Source organism: Bos indicus, chromosome 3 (genome assembly GCF_029378745.1).
Source record: "Bos indicus isolate NIAB-ARS_2022 breed Sahiwal x Tharparkar chromosome 3, NIAB-ARS_B.indTharparkar_mat_pri_1.0, whole genome shotgun sequence".
Lineage (NCBI taxonomy): Eukaryota > Metazoa > Chordata > Mammalia > Artiodactyla > Bovidae > Bos > Bos indicus.
Window position 1 is genome coordinate 31,157,342 of NC_091762.1, and position 15,762 is coordinate 31,173,103.

Below are 15,762 nucleotides of genomic sequence, written 5' to 3' on the forward strand. Positions count from 1 at the left end.
AATATTGTGTGGTCTCTGCCCCAGGAGCATTACCATCACCCAGGACCTTGTTAGAAGCAAGATCCTCAGATGATTCTATATACATTTAAAGCTTAAGAAGACCTTGCTCTACTCTACCCCCAATAGAGGAATTTAGAATTCCTGGATGGTGCCACCTTATCAAGGTGGAAAAGGGACAAGATTGTAGAGTCGTTATGAGCAGAGGCTCTGGAGCCAGACTGTTTTGCTTTGGATTTCAGCTGTGATACTTATTGGCTGTGCAACCTTGGGTAAGTTGCTTAACCTTCCCCACCACCCAGTTGTAAAATGGGAATAGTACTACCTCTTGGATTTTTGTGAAGGCTAAATGAGTTTAAAATTTATCAAGAATTTAGCACTGTGTCTGCCCACAGTAAAAAGTAGGTGTTAGCTGTTGTTGTCATCATCATTGTCATCATCATCACGGAAGTGCAGCTGTAGTGAGAAACCCTACCCCCTTCATGTTTGGAAGAGCTATGTCCTACTAATAAACAAAAAATACTTTTTTCCATGGAAATAGTAGTAGAAATGACTGTTAGGTATCATTTAAATAATTCTTTTAGTACTATATTTCCAGTACATTATGTGCACCAGAAAGTGAAGAAATGTTTCAAATTCTAGGCACTAGCAAACTGCCTTATGGAGCAGAACCCATTGGTAAGTTGCAAACTGCATGTGTTAAAAATTTTTAGCTAAGTCAGATATTTGATAGCCAAGTACAGTATCAATGAAATATAGAAATCAATGAAGAATTTTTGAAACATACTTATTCTTCTATTAAGTAAGGCAAAGCGGTTTAAGAAAATTTCCTAGTTCCTTCCATTGTTGCCATTGTCTCTTCTTCATCTAATAACTTCTTGTATTATTTCTCATGCTAGAGTAAATTCAGTCTGCATTTGTTAAAATGCATTTGTTATGAAAATTGCTTTTTCATGAAGCAAGGCGCTAGGGATTAGTAATTTGTAGTAATCCTCACTGAACATTAGATTTAGATAAATGGAAGGGAATGAACTAGAATGGTTAGTGTTTTAGTGCCCCTTCTTTTGCATGATATAAAGATATGGAAAGAGATTTCATCTTCAGCACATTAGGACTTTTTCTCCTGATTTTTCTCCTGGCTGAGATGAAAACAGCCTGACAGTAGACACGGAGCAATGGAAAAAAAATTGCATAAATCCCTGGAGATGTGGAATGTGCTGATATCAGAGCTGATAGTCTCTTAAGGCCAGAATTCCTGAAAAAGGAAAAATTGCTTTTAAGTGGTAGGTCATTTTCTCACCTGCTTTGAAGCCTGCTGGGTTAAATATGAGAGTTCAAAGTAAGGGTAGCCAGCAAACCAATGAACTGGAATCTGATTCTGCTTATCTGAAAGGCTCTTCTTTATTTAAGAGCAGCACTGCCCTCTCCTTATTGAACCAATCTTCATCTACTCTGTCTCCTTTCATTCCTCTCTTGCAAGAAAAGCTTTCTTCTTAGTAAGCCTTGGGAAGGCGTTATTACAACAGTGAAAAGACTGAAGATGGTGTTTGGAAATTTCATTAACTTACAGATAAATTCAGGCTGTGGCATGTGACTTTAGTGCTTTTGTGTTTGAATATAAAAATCCCTAGTTGGGTTTTAACTAAACGGGCCAGCATTTGCAATGTTGGCAGATAAGGTGTTATGGGTAAAGACAAAAATTAAAAAGATTTCCAGATAAATTATTTGTTTCACTAAGGCAAAACTTGGTTAAAATTTGTTTCACTGAACACATATTGTAGCTGTGCTAGGGTGGGAATGGGCCCCATTTCCACATATTTCTACTAATCTTTATGTGGGAAAATGTGGTTGGACATGCCAGTGATGAATTTCTGAGCAACTCATAATTGGCTGGCTTCACTGTAACTAGGGCCTAACAATCTGCTTGATTAATTCTTTAAGGACTACATTAGCCAAGTTGCATGATTTCCAAAGATATAGAAGGTCAGATGTTACACTAACAAAAGACCTCTCTACAGAATGTCTCACTGGGATTTCTTCAGTCCCTTCCCCAAACTAATTAACATTTCTCTCCCTAAATTACATTTTAAAAAGTAATAAGCAGATATAAATGCCAAGTGTCTTTTACTGAATAGTAACGAGAACTTTTGAGAAGGTTTGTCCATTATTATAATTTTTTCCAGGACAAAGATTGTCTTCATAACTAGGGGAGTTGATAGACAACTATAACCATGTATTGATATACATCAGTTTAAAGGTTCCTAATTTACTGTTGTCACAACCAGTGACACGAAATCTGTCTACAGGTGAAAGGCTTTTTATAGTCTTCATCTGACTTTACTAAAACCCTAAGAGAGTTGCATTCTAAATAGCTAGGGCCCCATTCAGAAATTAAACTGAAATTAAAATGTTTCTTCACTTTGAAAATGAATTATTTTCAAGAACTAATACAGTTTTAAAAACATTTTAAATTGTAACTAAGCATAAATTCTGGGAAAATACTCTTCTATAACATGCTGTTTCCATAGTAATATATCTGAGATATTTCCCAAAGAATATCCTGATAATAAAATGAATCTATTGTAATAGGTCAAAAATTTTAAATGTTTACACTTTTGTTCCATTGTTAGTACTGCTCAAGTCTTTATTTGGGCAGTCTGGCATATTCCAATTTTTATTTTCTTAATTAACTGGGATATTTGTAGCAAGAGAAAAGTTGTTCTCTGCTTTTTATAAGGGTAATTTCTCATACTTCATCCTCATTGTTCTCCTACAAAAAGAACCAGAATGAGAAATTTATGGAATTGCTAATGTTCTTCTTTATCCAAATGTTCTAAGTACTGAACTCTTCAAAGACGAAAGAGAAAGAATAAAAGCTAGGGCAATGTACTTTTTAACACATGTCTATATTCTTTCCCCAGGATTTAATTCGGTTTTGAAGTTTGTGGAAAGCACCCTCTTTCCCTAATGAAATTCATAAAAGCTCTCCCTGAATTCATTTGGCAGAATATTTAATCATCTTTGCCCCCCCTCAAACTGAAAGCCTCAGTGCCAAAGTCTAAGTTACTCTATCACTAACTGCTGTGAATATATTTATTATTATTCATTAGCACTTGAGGCAAATGGACTGCATAGCAGGTAGAAGAGTTATGCCTGGATATTGATGTAAATCACTCATTCCAAATTTGTAACACTAGTAGTATTAGAATTCATATTAGGAAACCTGCTGACTTTTGTTTTAGAAAAGATTTTTGCAGACCCAGCATAGTCCTCTAAATGGAAAGAATAATGGGGTACAGAGGAAAATTAAAATCTTGAGGAATAGTTATTTTAGCTTTTTTCTTGAGTGGAATTTTGCTCCTTCCCCCACCAATCAAATTTTTAATGCTCAAAAGAACTAAATTAGTACAACTAATTAATTTATTATAATTCTAAACCAGGAGTAATGTGGACTTCATCAGTTTTCTTTTTTAAAAGTTTATACTTACACTCTCATTAGTTCTTACCAGAGGCATTGGAGGACAGATTGTGATCTTCCAATGTAATAGATGAGGAAGTTTGAGCCAATCAAGTTAAGAGTTCCTTGAAATCACACAACAGATAGTCCTTTAGTCGCATATATATTTGGTTTCAAAAATGTGTCACCTCTCAACTTATACCAAAACAAGTACAGAATAAATGTCAAACCAAATATAGTAATCCTGAAGGAATTATAGACTGATAGAGTGATGACAGTAAAGTGGCCTTACTATTGTCTGCCTATAGGGGATGAATTTGGAGAAGAGTTTTAAATAAAGAGGCCAGTATGGATTGTCAGAAAGTAAAAAGGGACCTTAGATTGCAGAATTGCTTACTGAAAAGATCTAAGTAGACAAATAAACTACCTGGAAATGTTCTTCATTATATAAGCCTATTTAATGAAGTTTGCTGTTTTAAAATAAAGAATGCCCATTTGCTTTTTTGTCTTTAAACTGGTTCACTGTAATTTCATTCCTATTCTGGTTAGTAAATCACTTAAAGTACACTGATCATTTATATCACATACTCATACAACCCTAAAAAGAACTTCATCCTTTCTAATTGTCTAAAATGTGCAGTAATACTGAATAAACAGTAGGCACTCATTTGTAGTGATTCAGAGGGAATTTAATTAACTCTTTGAAACAGTAAACAAAAGAAAAAGAAAAGCTTCAGCTCAGTTCAGTTCAGTCGCTTAGTCATGTCCGACTCTTTGCGACCCCATGAACCACAGCATGCCAGGCCTCCCTGTCCATCACCAACTCCCAGAGTCCACTCAAACCCGTGTCCATCGAGTCAATGATGGCCATCCAACCATCTCATCCTCTGTCGTCCCCCTCTCCTCTGGCCCTCAATCTTTCCCAGCATCAGGGTCTTTTCCAGTGAGTCAGCTCTTCGCATCAGGTGGCCAAAGTATTGGAGTTTCAGCCTCAACATCAGTCCTTCCAATGAACACCCAGGACTGATCTCCTTTAGGATGGACTGGTTGGACCTCCTTGCAGTCCAAGGGACTCTCAAGAGTCTTTTTCCAACACCACAGTTCAAAAGCATCAATTCTTCGGCGCTCAGCTTCATAGTCCAACTCTCACATCCACACATGACCACTGGAAAAACCATAGCCTTGACTAGACGGACCTTTGTTGTCAAAGTAATGTCTCTGCTTTTGAATATGCTATCTAGGTTGGTCATAACTTTCCTTCCAAGGAGTAAGCGTCTTTTAAGTTCATTGCTTAATATAAACTAAAGCTGTAGCTTATGTTCCAGCATCTCTCTGTTTTCAAAAAATCAAAGGTGAAGTTTGTCAAGGATTGTGAGGGTAAGTTTAATTGAACAGAATAAACTTTTGGTGTAAAATAACATAACTCATGGCCTTTTTTGTTTTGTTTTTCTAAAGTGGGATTTTTAGGTAACAGATGTACTTCTAGCAGTTGTAACAATACATTGGAAACTTCAATGTGTTCCTTAATGCTGATAAGGCCTCAGTGAAAGATTAGCTATTAATGGTATTCTATCTGAATTCGAGAAAAAAATAATCTCTGTTAGTTCTCTAATTAATATTAAGATTGCCTTATGTCTGTCTCAACTGCCAGCTTCAAGAAAAGAAATTATTTGGGCTTCAGGTGATATTCAACAAAACTAAGAGAACTGATGTTCAGAGAATTCAGACCACATAATCACCCTTTAACCTCATCCTATAGTTTCAAGCATTCTGGAAATGAAATGTATATGTACTATTCAAAGTGTAGAAAAGGGCTGTATTCCCATTGAGCACTCTTGCATATTATAAATGGGATATGCAGAGAAAGAAGCAGTTTGGGGAAGAATTTAAGAAGGGAACATACTCTTATAGTCTTTGTTAGGCACTTGCCAGCTCTTGTTTTCATCTGTTCAGCATGCTGAAGTCCCTATTTCTTTCTGATGCCAGAGTTCAAGCTTTTACTCCCAGGTAGCAGCAGCTTTACTATTAAATTTTAATCCCTCAGTGTTGTTAAACTTCTATCTAGAGTATAGCCACAACTATTTTTTGGCAGGCGAACACACTGCTGCTTTTCCTTCAGTCACAGTGAGATAGAAGAATGTTCTCTGGCTGAGGCATGGATGAAGGCACTTTACTAATCTTATACATAATTCATCCTTGGTTGCTGGGGTATTCAAAGTTGAAACTTTGCCCTCTGATAAAATTCAGATGGATTTTTTATTTACTTGACTCTGATCCCTTTGGGATTTAGCCCTTATTGGGAGCCCAGGAATTCTAATTCAACAAAGCTCTAGCTGTGTAGATTTTTCTTATTAATTTACTCTTGGTGTATTTTAGCTTTGTAATACTGACTCAAAAAAAACCCCCAAAAAACGGCACTAGAACATGCAGTTCAGAGTCCTGGATACCCTGAAAAGATTCTTCTTTCAGTATTGGCTTATTGGATGAGAAGATTCCAATAGAGCTTATCTTAATTTGTTTTCAAAGTTTAGTTTTTAAAGAGTCTCAGCATTTAAAAATATGTTAACTATCGCTCTTTAACATGCTATAATTTGGTAATGATTATCCTGTAACATACCAAAAGTTTTTAATGTTGAATTCATTGTATTAAGATGTTACTAATGATAAATTTGTTCATTCATTCAATGAGCAGATACTTATTGGATACCTTTATGAAATATAAAATGCAACCCATGTTCACAAGTAACTCATAGTCTAGTGGTAGGGGTTTGAGGTAGACAAGAGATGTATAAGGCAGAGGCTTCTGCTGCACGAGTAAATTAGTTTATCCTTGCAGGTTCATTCATTTGACTGGAAGTGACCGATGAGTTATTAATATTTTCACATGCCTCACATAAGATTTAGTGACCCAGAAAGTCTATCTAGACTGATAGAGGCTTTTTCCCTTTAGAAGAATTTATTTGGTTAGGATTCCTTTCAGTCCAACAAGAGTAAATAGAAAGAGGTCTCTCTCTTTATTTTATTATTTTTCAAATATCAGACATGAAAGACTTTTGTCGTTACACACAACTGATGAAGTTCATGTTTTTGTTAACTGTGGTATTCATTATGTTCATTTAAACAGTTTAGAATTTATTAAAAAATGAAGTGCTCCACAACTCAAGATTGAAATAAGAAATGTCACCCCTCAGATTCATATATAGTGGCCGCAGTAAGATTAAAGCCTACTATCAGTTCAGTTCAGTTCAGTTGTTCACTTGTGTCCAACTCTTTGCCACCCCATGGACTGCAGCATGCTAGGCCTCCCTGTCCATCGCCAACTCCCAGTGTTTACTCAAATGCATGTCCATTGAATCGGTGATGTCATCCAACCATCTAAACCTCTGTTGTTCCCTTCTCCTCCTGCCTTCAATCTTTCCCAGCATCAGGGTCTTTTCAAATGAGTCAGTTCTTCGCATCAGGTGGCCAGAGTATTGGAGTTTCAGCTTCAACATCAGCCCTTCCAGTGAATATTCAGGACTGATTTCCTTCAGAATGGACTGGTTGGATCTCCTTGCAGTCCAGGGGACTCTCAAGAGTCTTCTCCAACACCACAATTCAAAAGCATCAGTTCTTCGGTGCTCAGCTTTCTTTATAGTCCAACTCTTACATCCATACCTGACTACTGGAAAAACCATAGCTTTGACTAGACCTTTGTCTAGTTTAATGGACTTTTGTTTGCAAAGTAATGTCTCTGCTTTTTAATATTCTGTCTAGGTTGGTCATAACTTTTCTTCCAAGGAGTGAGCGTCTTTTAATTTCATGGCTGCAGTCACCATCTGCAGTGATTTTGGAGCCCCAAAAAATAAAGTCTGTCACTGTTTCCTCATCTATTTGCCATGAAGTGATGGGACCAGCTGCCATGATCTTCATTTTCTGAATGTTGAGCTTTAAGCCAACTTTTTCACTCTCCTCTTTGACTTTCATCAAGAGGCTCTTTAGTTCTTCTTTGCTTTCTGCCATAAGGGTGGTGTCATCTGCAAATCTGAGGTTATTGGTATTTCTCCTGGCAGTCTTGATTCCAGCTTGTGCTTCATCCAGCCCACTGTTTCTCATGATATACTCTGCATATAAGTTAAATAAGCAGGGTGACAATATACAGCCTTGATGTACTCCTTTCTCGATTTGGAACCAGTCTATTGTTCCATGTCCAGTTCTAACTGTTGCTTCCTGATCTGCATACAGATTTCTGAAGAGGTAGGTCAGGTGGTCTGGTATTCCCATTTCTTTCAGAATTTTCCAAAGTTTGTGGTGATTCACACATTCAAAGACTTTGGCATAGTCAATAAAGCAGAAATATATGTTTTTCTGGAACTCTCTTGTTTTTTCTGTGATCCAGCGGATGTTGGCAATTTGATCTCTGGTTCCTCTGCCTTTTCTGGTTCACATACTGTTGAAAGCCTACCATACTCATTAATTTTTATCTTTGTTTTCTATATCCTCTCATTCCTAATAATGACAGATTAATAAGAGCTAAGGACCATCCTGGTTTAGAAAATGAAACAGTATGATGCCATTGTGAAACAGAATGGGTCAGCAAAGAGTCAGTACTAAAATTATGTGCCTCTGTGGACATGTGAGAAAGAAGGGGAAAGAACCACTCAGCATTTCCGAGAGCCCACTGTTCATGTCAAAGCTGCACCCTGCAGTGACTGATTCTCGAAATATATCAGGTTAATTAGAAAAATAAAAGGATATTGGGTTAAGGTAATAAAATAAGCTGCCTTTTCCCTCTCTTCCAAGCTAAATTTTGCTGATCAATTCTGAATCCTGGACAGTTCTACCTTTTAATAAGGGGAACTGTCAAGATTTTCTAAGCAACTGAAAAAGATTTCCTATATTTATTGGGTTCAGTCAGTATATGTACTAACTGGATAATTGGAGATATAACCCTGGAATACATATTAAAATATTTTTAAAAACAGGCACAGAACCTGTCCTTGGGGAATTTATACTGTTAGGCATGTAATCATTAGATGTGGTAAAATGATGACAGTCTTTTGAGTAGAAGAGGAGGCCTAAGGTTGTACTGGAGGGTCGAGGAATATACTGACTTAACTCAGTTGAGGCAGCAGGAGAAAGTGGAATGATTTGAACAGACTTACAGGCAGAAGACTGAAGATCCAGCTTTGGAGTTTACTTGTAATTGTTACTTCTCTAGTAATTTATCTGAGTTTGCTATATCTGCTGGAATAAGTGGAAATTATTATTCTTTGGGTAGGTGAACAAAACGTACATCTAACCCTCATGGCATTTTCCAGTTCAGAAGTCTAATTTGTAATCTGTAAGGAGGTGTAGTCATGTTTCTGGGTTGTAAGGAGCCCACTCTTATCCATTCATCTGTGTTCCCATTTATATTAGGCTGTGTCTGCTAACATTAGGTCTCTAGAGAAAGACTTAAGTAGACTTAAGGCCCCCTGAATTCCTATGGACTACCTCCTACTCCCATAGGACTTCAACAAACATAATGAACACTTATAACAAAAAAAACTTTTTATCTTTTTCATAGTATTGAGAGTAATAATATCACATTTGGTCTCAAGTTCCATATTGAATTATTTTTTTTTTTTAAATTGCTTTTGAGCAGTAACTTTTCCCTGGTTGCTTAGCCAGTCATACAAGTTGAGACTTCTGTTTCTATGCCTGTTTTATAATAGCTGCTCTGGGAGAACAGATGAAAAATAATAAGTTAGATATTTTATGAGTATTGAAATCCCTTCCATTCAGAAATGTAAATAAAATAACCAGCATGAGCAATCAGCTTATGTCAGATTCCATGGCTTTATGTTACATAGGGAAATTATAGTGCAACCTGAAACATGCTTCTTAATGAATTCACAGTGGTGTCACAGTTGAATGTAAACCCTTGAGCTTTTCTGTTGTGAAGAATTTCACAAATCACCTTTTATAAACTATTTAGGGGAGGAGGAAAAAACTAAGATGATACCAACAAATGCTATCACTGTTAAGTGGTTGCCTCCCGTCCAGCACTAAATTGTGCCAGTTAAGTAAAGCAGAAAGTTAATATATTGCTCAACTTTTGGCTTATTCAGTGTTCATAAATATAAATATATACATATATATACACACACACACAAATGTATATATGTATACACACACACATTTCAATATTCTGTTTTTGAAAGTGGCACCAGAAAAGTACTGTGGAAGAACAGGGTTGCCCTTGTGGTTTTTATCCTCAGAGTTTAGCAAAGTTCAGTTAAAAAATGGCAGAAGCCCAATAAATAGCTCTGTTTTTACCTTCAACAAGTGCAAGAAGCCAGAGACCTAACGTGAAGATTATGAAATGAGGATTTGTATCTTTGGTTGTTGCTCTAGCAGCCTGTTCTGTTGTTCAGTTGCTAAGTTGTGTACGACTCTTTGTGACCCTGTGGAGTGCAGCATGCCGGGCTCCTCTGTCCTCCACTGTTTTCTGGAGTTGGCTCAAATTCATGTCCATTGAATCAGTGATGCCACACAACCATCTCATCCTCTATAACCAGCTTCTCCTCTTGCCCTCAGTCTTTTCCAGCAACAGGGTCTTTTCCAGTGAGTCAGCTCTTCTTATCAGGTGGCCAAAGTATTGGATCTTCAGCATCAGTCTTTCCAGTGAATATTCAGGGTTGATCTCCTTTAGGATTGACTGGTTTGATATCCTTTCAGTCCAAGGGACTCTCAAGAGTCTTCTCTAGCACCACAATATGAAAGCCTCAGTTCTTCAGCACTCAGCATTCTTTATGGTCCAGCTCTCACCAGAACCATCCTGTCACTCAGTGAATTGATTTTGTCGTCCCTAAAAGTCTCTCATAGCTCTCCTCCTTTCCACTATGGCCTCGGCTCACTCAGCTCTGATGAATGTGCTAGCCTCAAAAGTCCAATATGCCAAATGCGGTATAGGAGACCAGTCAAGTTTAAGAGTCAGGGAAAGAAGCATGTATTTTCTATTTTTAAAGAATTTCTTTTTTACATTCTAATTTCATAAGTGTTTGGCTTGATTTACACCAAGTTCTAGGCCTGTTAGCCTACATTAATGTATCACAGTTCTGGATAGGATATTTGATAGCTCTTATTTAGCCCAGAATCTCAAATGATAGGGAGCTAGAGTGAACAATATTTAGCATTTTGTTGGGTTTCACAGTGTAGCTCTCTTCTAGTCCCTCTGTCTGTAACAAATGGACTCATCCTTGTGTTTTCCCATAGCTGCCCTGGTGCTTACTGACATAGATCAAGATACTGTGTGGCTCTGTAGGGAACTCTGAGCCATTTGACAATCTGGGCACATGTAGTCACCTCACATTATTTAAGCCCTGATCTCAGCATTCTAACTTCTCTGTATTCCCCAGTGTATATAATATGTACTTGCTTGAAATTCCTTATATATTGCTTGCACATTCTTGCTTCTAAGTTTCAGCATAAACCAGTTACTTCTACTTAGAATTCTTTGCTCTGTCTGTTCTCAACCAAAACATCCTGTATCTTTTAAAAATCCTGCTCAAAAGCCACCTCCTATAGAAAGACTGATTAATCTCATTCACTTGATTCCTTTATTCTGAGAATTCTGTTTCTCAGTCTGTTGCTTAAATTGTTTTGTTCCTTTGTAGTTATTGATTCCATACATTGTCACCCAGTAAGCCTAATGGTTCTAGGAATGATGCGCCTCCTGCATCCCCATCCTTGTGTACATTATATTAATACACAGAGACTTTGAAGGCCTACTGACAACCTTTCTCTCCCCTGAGTTCTAGTCCACTTTCCATACCCTTTCCCTTTCTTCATAGTTACAGTCCTGGAGAAACGGGGCACGTGTTCAGGGTTTGGCCTCCACCTTACCATGTGTGTGGCAATCTGTTGAATAGATTCCTACAGTTGGGCAAGATTTAACCCTTTGGTTTGACAGTCCCTGCATTCTATTCAAACACATTTAAGAAGTAGATGTGAGACCAGGAGTAGAGAAATTTCCACTGAAAGCTAAGTTAGCTCTTTATACAAGACTTCTGAAGCTGCTGTCGTCAGCAGCTCACTCGACACTCTCCTGCTCTGCCTCTTTTCCAGGAGTCAGGGTTAGTTTAAGAAAAAGCCTCTTGCTAGAAGCCATGACCTCGTACTTTTATCCCCTCCATCTGGTGTGTGGCCTCATGGGGCTGTGCTGCTATGCAGGAGGTGAGCAATGGAATTCTTTAGATGATGACTTCTGAGCCCACATGCAGAGGCAGTGGGGGTGGGAAGCAGGGAGAACAGTGAGCGCCAAGATCGATGGACCAAAAAGTAAGATTTGCCCTGGAAGGAATCTTAACTATAGGTAGATTGTTTTCATGAGGTGTTCTTCCCCTAGCTCAAGTTGGGGCCCAGGTCAGGGAGCTGCAGCATCCTAGATCTATGATTGATGAATGTTGTATTCCTGCAGCTTTCCCTTCTGCCTTCACAGTTGGGGTACAGGAGTGGGATAGGTAGGGTATGTAAGGGCTTATGCTGTCTCTAATGGAATGCATTCCAGGGTTGAACAGGGAAGGGTTCCTCTTGCACACATTATCTCTTAGAGCTGCTTTGTCTCACAGTCTCGGACCTAAACAGAAGTCTGATTTTGAATAAGTGTGGGAGGAGGGGTTGAGGGCAGCAAAAGTTTTTGATCAAGTGAAAATCTGTTTTCTGCCTCGTCTTTTAAGGGTTTCTCTGCAAGGTAGATAGATACTCTTTGCCTTGGTATAGATAAATAGCTTGTCTTGGTTCGAGGTCTCAGGATTTTTACTAGGCTGTGAGTAGGCATCTGATCTGGGATAAGACCATTTGTGTGTGTGTGTGTGGTTTTTTGTTGTTTTTTTGTTTGTTTAGCACTCTCATTCCTTGTTCTTACTTACCTAGCCCAGGGGTTGACAGTAGTTTAAAAAAGATTGAAGTCTCAAAGGAAATTCTAATACATACTTTAAAAGCCCAAAGCCTTAATAACTTCCTCTCAATAACTTCCTCTCATGGCTTCTCGTGACTACTGCTCTGTCTACACATTTAGCATTTTTAAAAGGACTAGATAAAACTAAAACAAAAGATGAACTGTTGATCTGTAAAAGGAAAAAGGAAAACAGAATTAGAAACCAGAGCTGATTATACATGGGCCGCTAAATGTAGTATAGTGATCATGTGGTAGTGGTGGTGTTAGTGACAGAAATGGCAAAAAAGGGATTCATTGATGAGATTAAGGAAGCCCTAAGCTGTTGCTTTTGTAAATTCTGCTCATGTATACTCCTAGGATATTTTGTGTCAATTTCTGTCCTAAAGGTGCTGGGATTCTCCTGCCTCCAGCCTAGGCACCCTCAGTTTCTGAGCAAAACACACAAGATTTGAAGTCAGAAGCCCTTGGTGTGAGTTCTGGCTGAGCTACTCAATATCCACAGGACTTTGGACAAATCACAGAGCCTCTCTGAACAGCACCTGCACAATGAGCGTAACTCCTATCACAGGGTTGGTGAGACAATTACATATAAGCAAAAGCGTTTATACATAAGAAACCTTTTTATAAACATCACAGTTATTCTTGGGGAAGCCTCACCTTGAAAGTTGTCAAAAAAGAACAGCTGTGGATTAAACTCTTTCTTTTTATTCACTCAGTTGAGCTTTTTGTTTGGTCAAGTCTGCTTACTGGGGTTGATGTAAAGTCATCCTATTTCTGCTTGTTCTGGCCAAAGAAAGAGAATTCCAATGCCTAGCTGATCCATCTGTAGACTCGTAGGCAGAATGAAAGTGAGCAAAGGTAAATTTTAGGATAGAACAGTTCAGAGTTAGAGGACAAAAGGGAGAGTGCTTACCTTGCTTTCTCAAATCCAGGATGACTAAAACATCTCAAGTAACTGAGGAATAACCACAGTGATGTTGAGAGATCATTTAAGCCACAAATATGTGCTCAGTTGTGCCTGACTCTTTGTGACTTCATGGACTGTAGACCGATGGGCTTCTGTCCATGGGATTTCCCAGGCAAGAATACTGGAGTGGGTTGCCATTCCCTTTTCCAGGGGATCCTCCTGACCCAGGGATTGAACCCGCATCTCGTGCATTGGCAGGCAGATTCTTTACCACTGTGCCATCTGGGAAGCCCTAAGCCATAAATGAAAAGTGGGAAAACACACCTATAGACTCCCTCTCTTCTATCCTTTTGACCTTTGGGGGCAGGGACAGGAATATTACTGACACCTCTCTGGCCTCTGCCTGAAACCAGCCAATCACTAGCTTCTGGGAAAGCTCAGTCTAGTGCAGCAACTGTGACATATTTACCCTAGTAAAGCCACAGCTTGCTCCCCTCTAGTGCCTTTCTCTTGTGGAAATCATCTCTGGAACCCAAAGTTATCCTGTTTTCTAATCCAGGAAGAATTAAAACAATGACAACAAAAGCTCATGAGCAGCAGGCTTAGTAATCATACCTCAAGCAGTCATAGAAGACTGCCCTCTCATGCACAGGACAGAGGACACAAATTGCACTCTCTGCAGTGTGAAACAGCCATGGCAAGTTCTACAGTCTCAGGCACAGTGCCTGGGTGGGAATTGCCCACTGTTGACCTCTTCTTTCCATGCCCTTACTGTATCCTTCCCCTGCCATCTCCCAGAGGGGTGCCAGTCCCAAACCAACAGCTGCTTACATGTTGATAATTTTAAAATGTTCCTTGGTTACAGCTGAACACCCTGTTGTTGATATAATTTTTGAAGTGTTTGATTGAAATCTGGTTGCTTTTTTTTTTATTGTCGGGGAGGAGGAGGATGACGAGAACCCGAATATAGCCTAAGAAAAGCTATGTGTATATGCTATATTTGTGCATATTTGTGTGTATATACCTTCATGATTGTGCGCAGGCTGATAGGGCAAAGAGAGAAAAGGAAACATCTCTTTCTTGTTTTCCAACACTGCTTCAAAGACGCCCAACCCCCATAGTAGCAGGCAGTTCCCAAGTGGAGGGCGGAGGCAGAGGCCTCACCAAGGCCATCAATAACCAGGTGTGAGCTACAGGCCTCTGTGTAATGTGAAGCTCTCCCGTATTTCATTTCTGCACCCAGGGAGCAGCTCTGCAGGATTGCTTACGGAGAGCTCTGTGTCTGGCACCTCTCTCCACAAGGCCCAGGCGCCCAGGGTCCCACCGACCTGTCCAGGAATGTATTACATTGTTCACTGGTGCTGTAATTTGGCTGCAGGAGCTAGGCCTCCCAGGGATGAGAAACATACTCTCTCCAGCTTCCTCCCTTGGGCTTCTGCCCTATGACCACTGAGGGCATTTAAATAAAACCTCAGAAAGGCTGAGAGAAAAAAAATTCCTTGTTATCTTTCTTATAGTAAGGTCCTGAGTGGGTCTGAGAATTTGGCGAAGAACTTAGTGGTTGATGTGCTTAGTAAGGGGAGGTGAGAGAACTGAGAAGAAAGTACTCTCTGTAACAGGGAGGAAGAGAAATGAGGCCGTGAGTGGTCATGAGACTTTGCAAGCAGATCCTCAGGGCCAGGATATATTTGAGTCTTTGAAATAATCTGAAGTCCCTGATTTCATTTTTGAGTCTGGGTGAACTCCGGGAGTTGGTGATGGACAGGGAGGCCTGGTGTGCTGCAATTCATGGGTTCGCAAAGAGTCGGACACGACTGAGCGACTGATCTGATCTGATCTGATCTGATATGAATACTCTCATATAGAGTATGGATTCATGCTATTAATCAAGCCCGGCAATAATACACATTGGCTTTTATCTGCAGGACTATGTTAAGGCTGGCATTCTTACTTTTACATAAGAGAAACTGGCTACAGGCTGTGCAGGTAAGGTGTTAAGTCATGTGCCTTCTCTAAAAGATTCTAAGATCCTTAAAGGATAATGTCTTTTAAATTAACTTTGTATCCAAATAGTGTTTTCTACAATGCATTATACCTAAATATTAAAAGTCGAAAGAAATGAAGACCAACAGGAAGGAGTGAAAGATGAGGCAGGCTAAGAGACTGCTGATCTGAGGGACAGGCCCCTATTAAACAGAAGAGAGATGGGCGGGTGGTGGCAGTGGGGGATGGGATTAAAGGCAGTGAGTGAGTACCAGCAGGACTAATTGAGGCTCTGACTGCATCAAATAAAGTTCTCATTTTGCTGCTTGTTCCAAATAAATTAGTTTGTTTGTATAGTGCAGAATGGAAACCATTCTGGCTTTGTATAAAGCCAGTCAGAATGCAGAGGCAAGCTAAGGAATAAGAGGAAAAATTAATTGCTTGGCCATCATTCCTTTCTGGAGCCACATTAGCCTCTGTAATAGGGCTTACATA

General features: G+C 39.1%; 1 protein-coding gene across 21 annotated transcripts in view; it reads left to right on the forward strand.

Annotated features, from left to right (window-relative positions):
* ST7L (suppression of tumorigenicity 7 like) overlaps positions 1–15,762 on the forward strand; it is a 147,409-nt gene that overhangs the window by 71,294 nt on the left and 60,353 nt on the right. For 18 of the 21 annotated variants that reach the window (XM_070785910.1, XM_019956822.2, XM_070785913.1 and 15 more), the window contains one exon: positions 12,764–13,088. The exons of 1 other annotated variant lie outside the window; for it this stretch is intronic. In XM_070785910.1, coding sequence (XP_070642011.1) covers positions 12,764–12,829 — 66 coding nt within the window. In that variant the 3' untranslated portion in view covers positions 12,830–13,088. Of the gene's footprint in view, positions 1–24; positions 3,969–12,763; positions 13,089–15,762 lie in introns of those variants that run through there. 2 more of the 21 variants (XR_011565750.1, XM_019956814.2) reach the window with 2 other exon arrangements.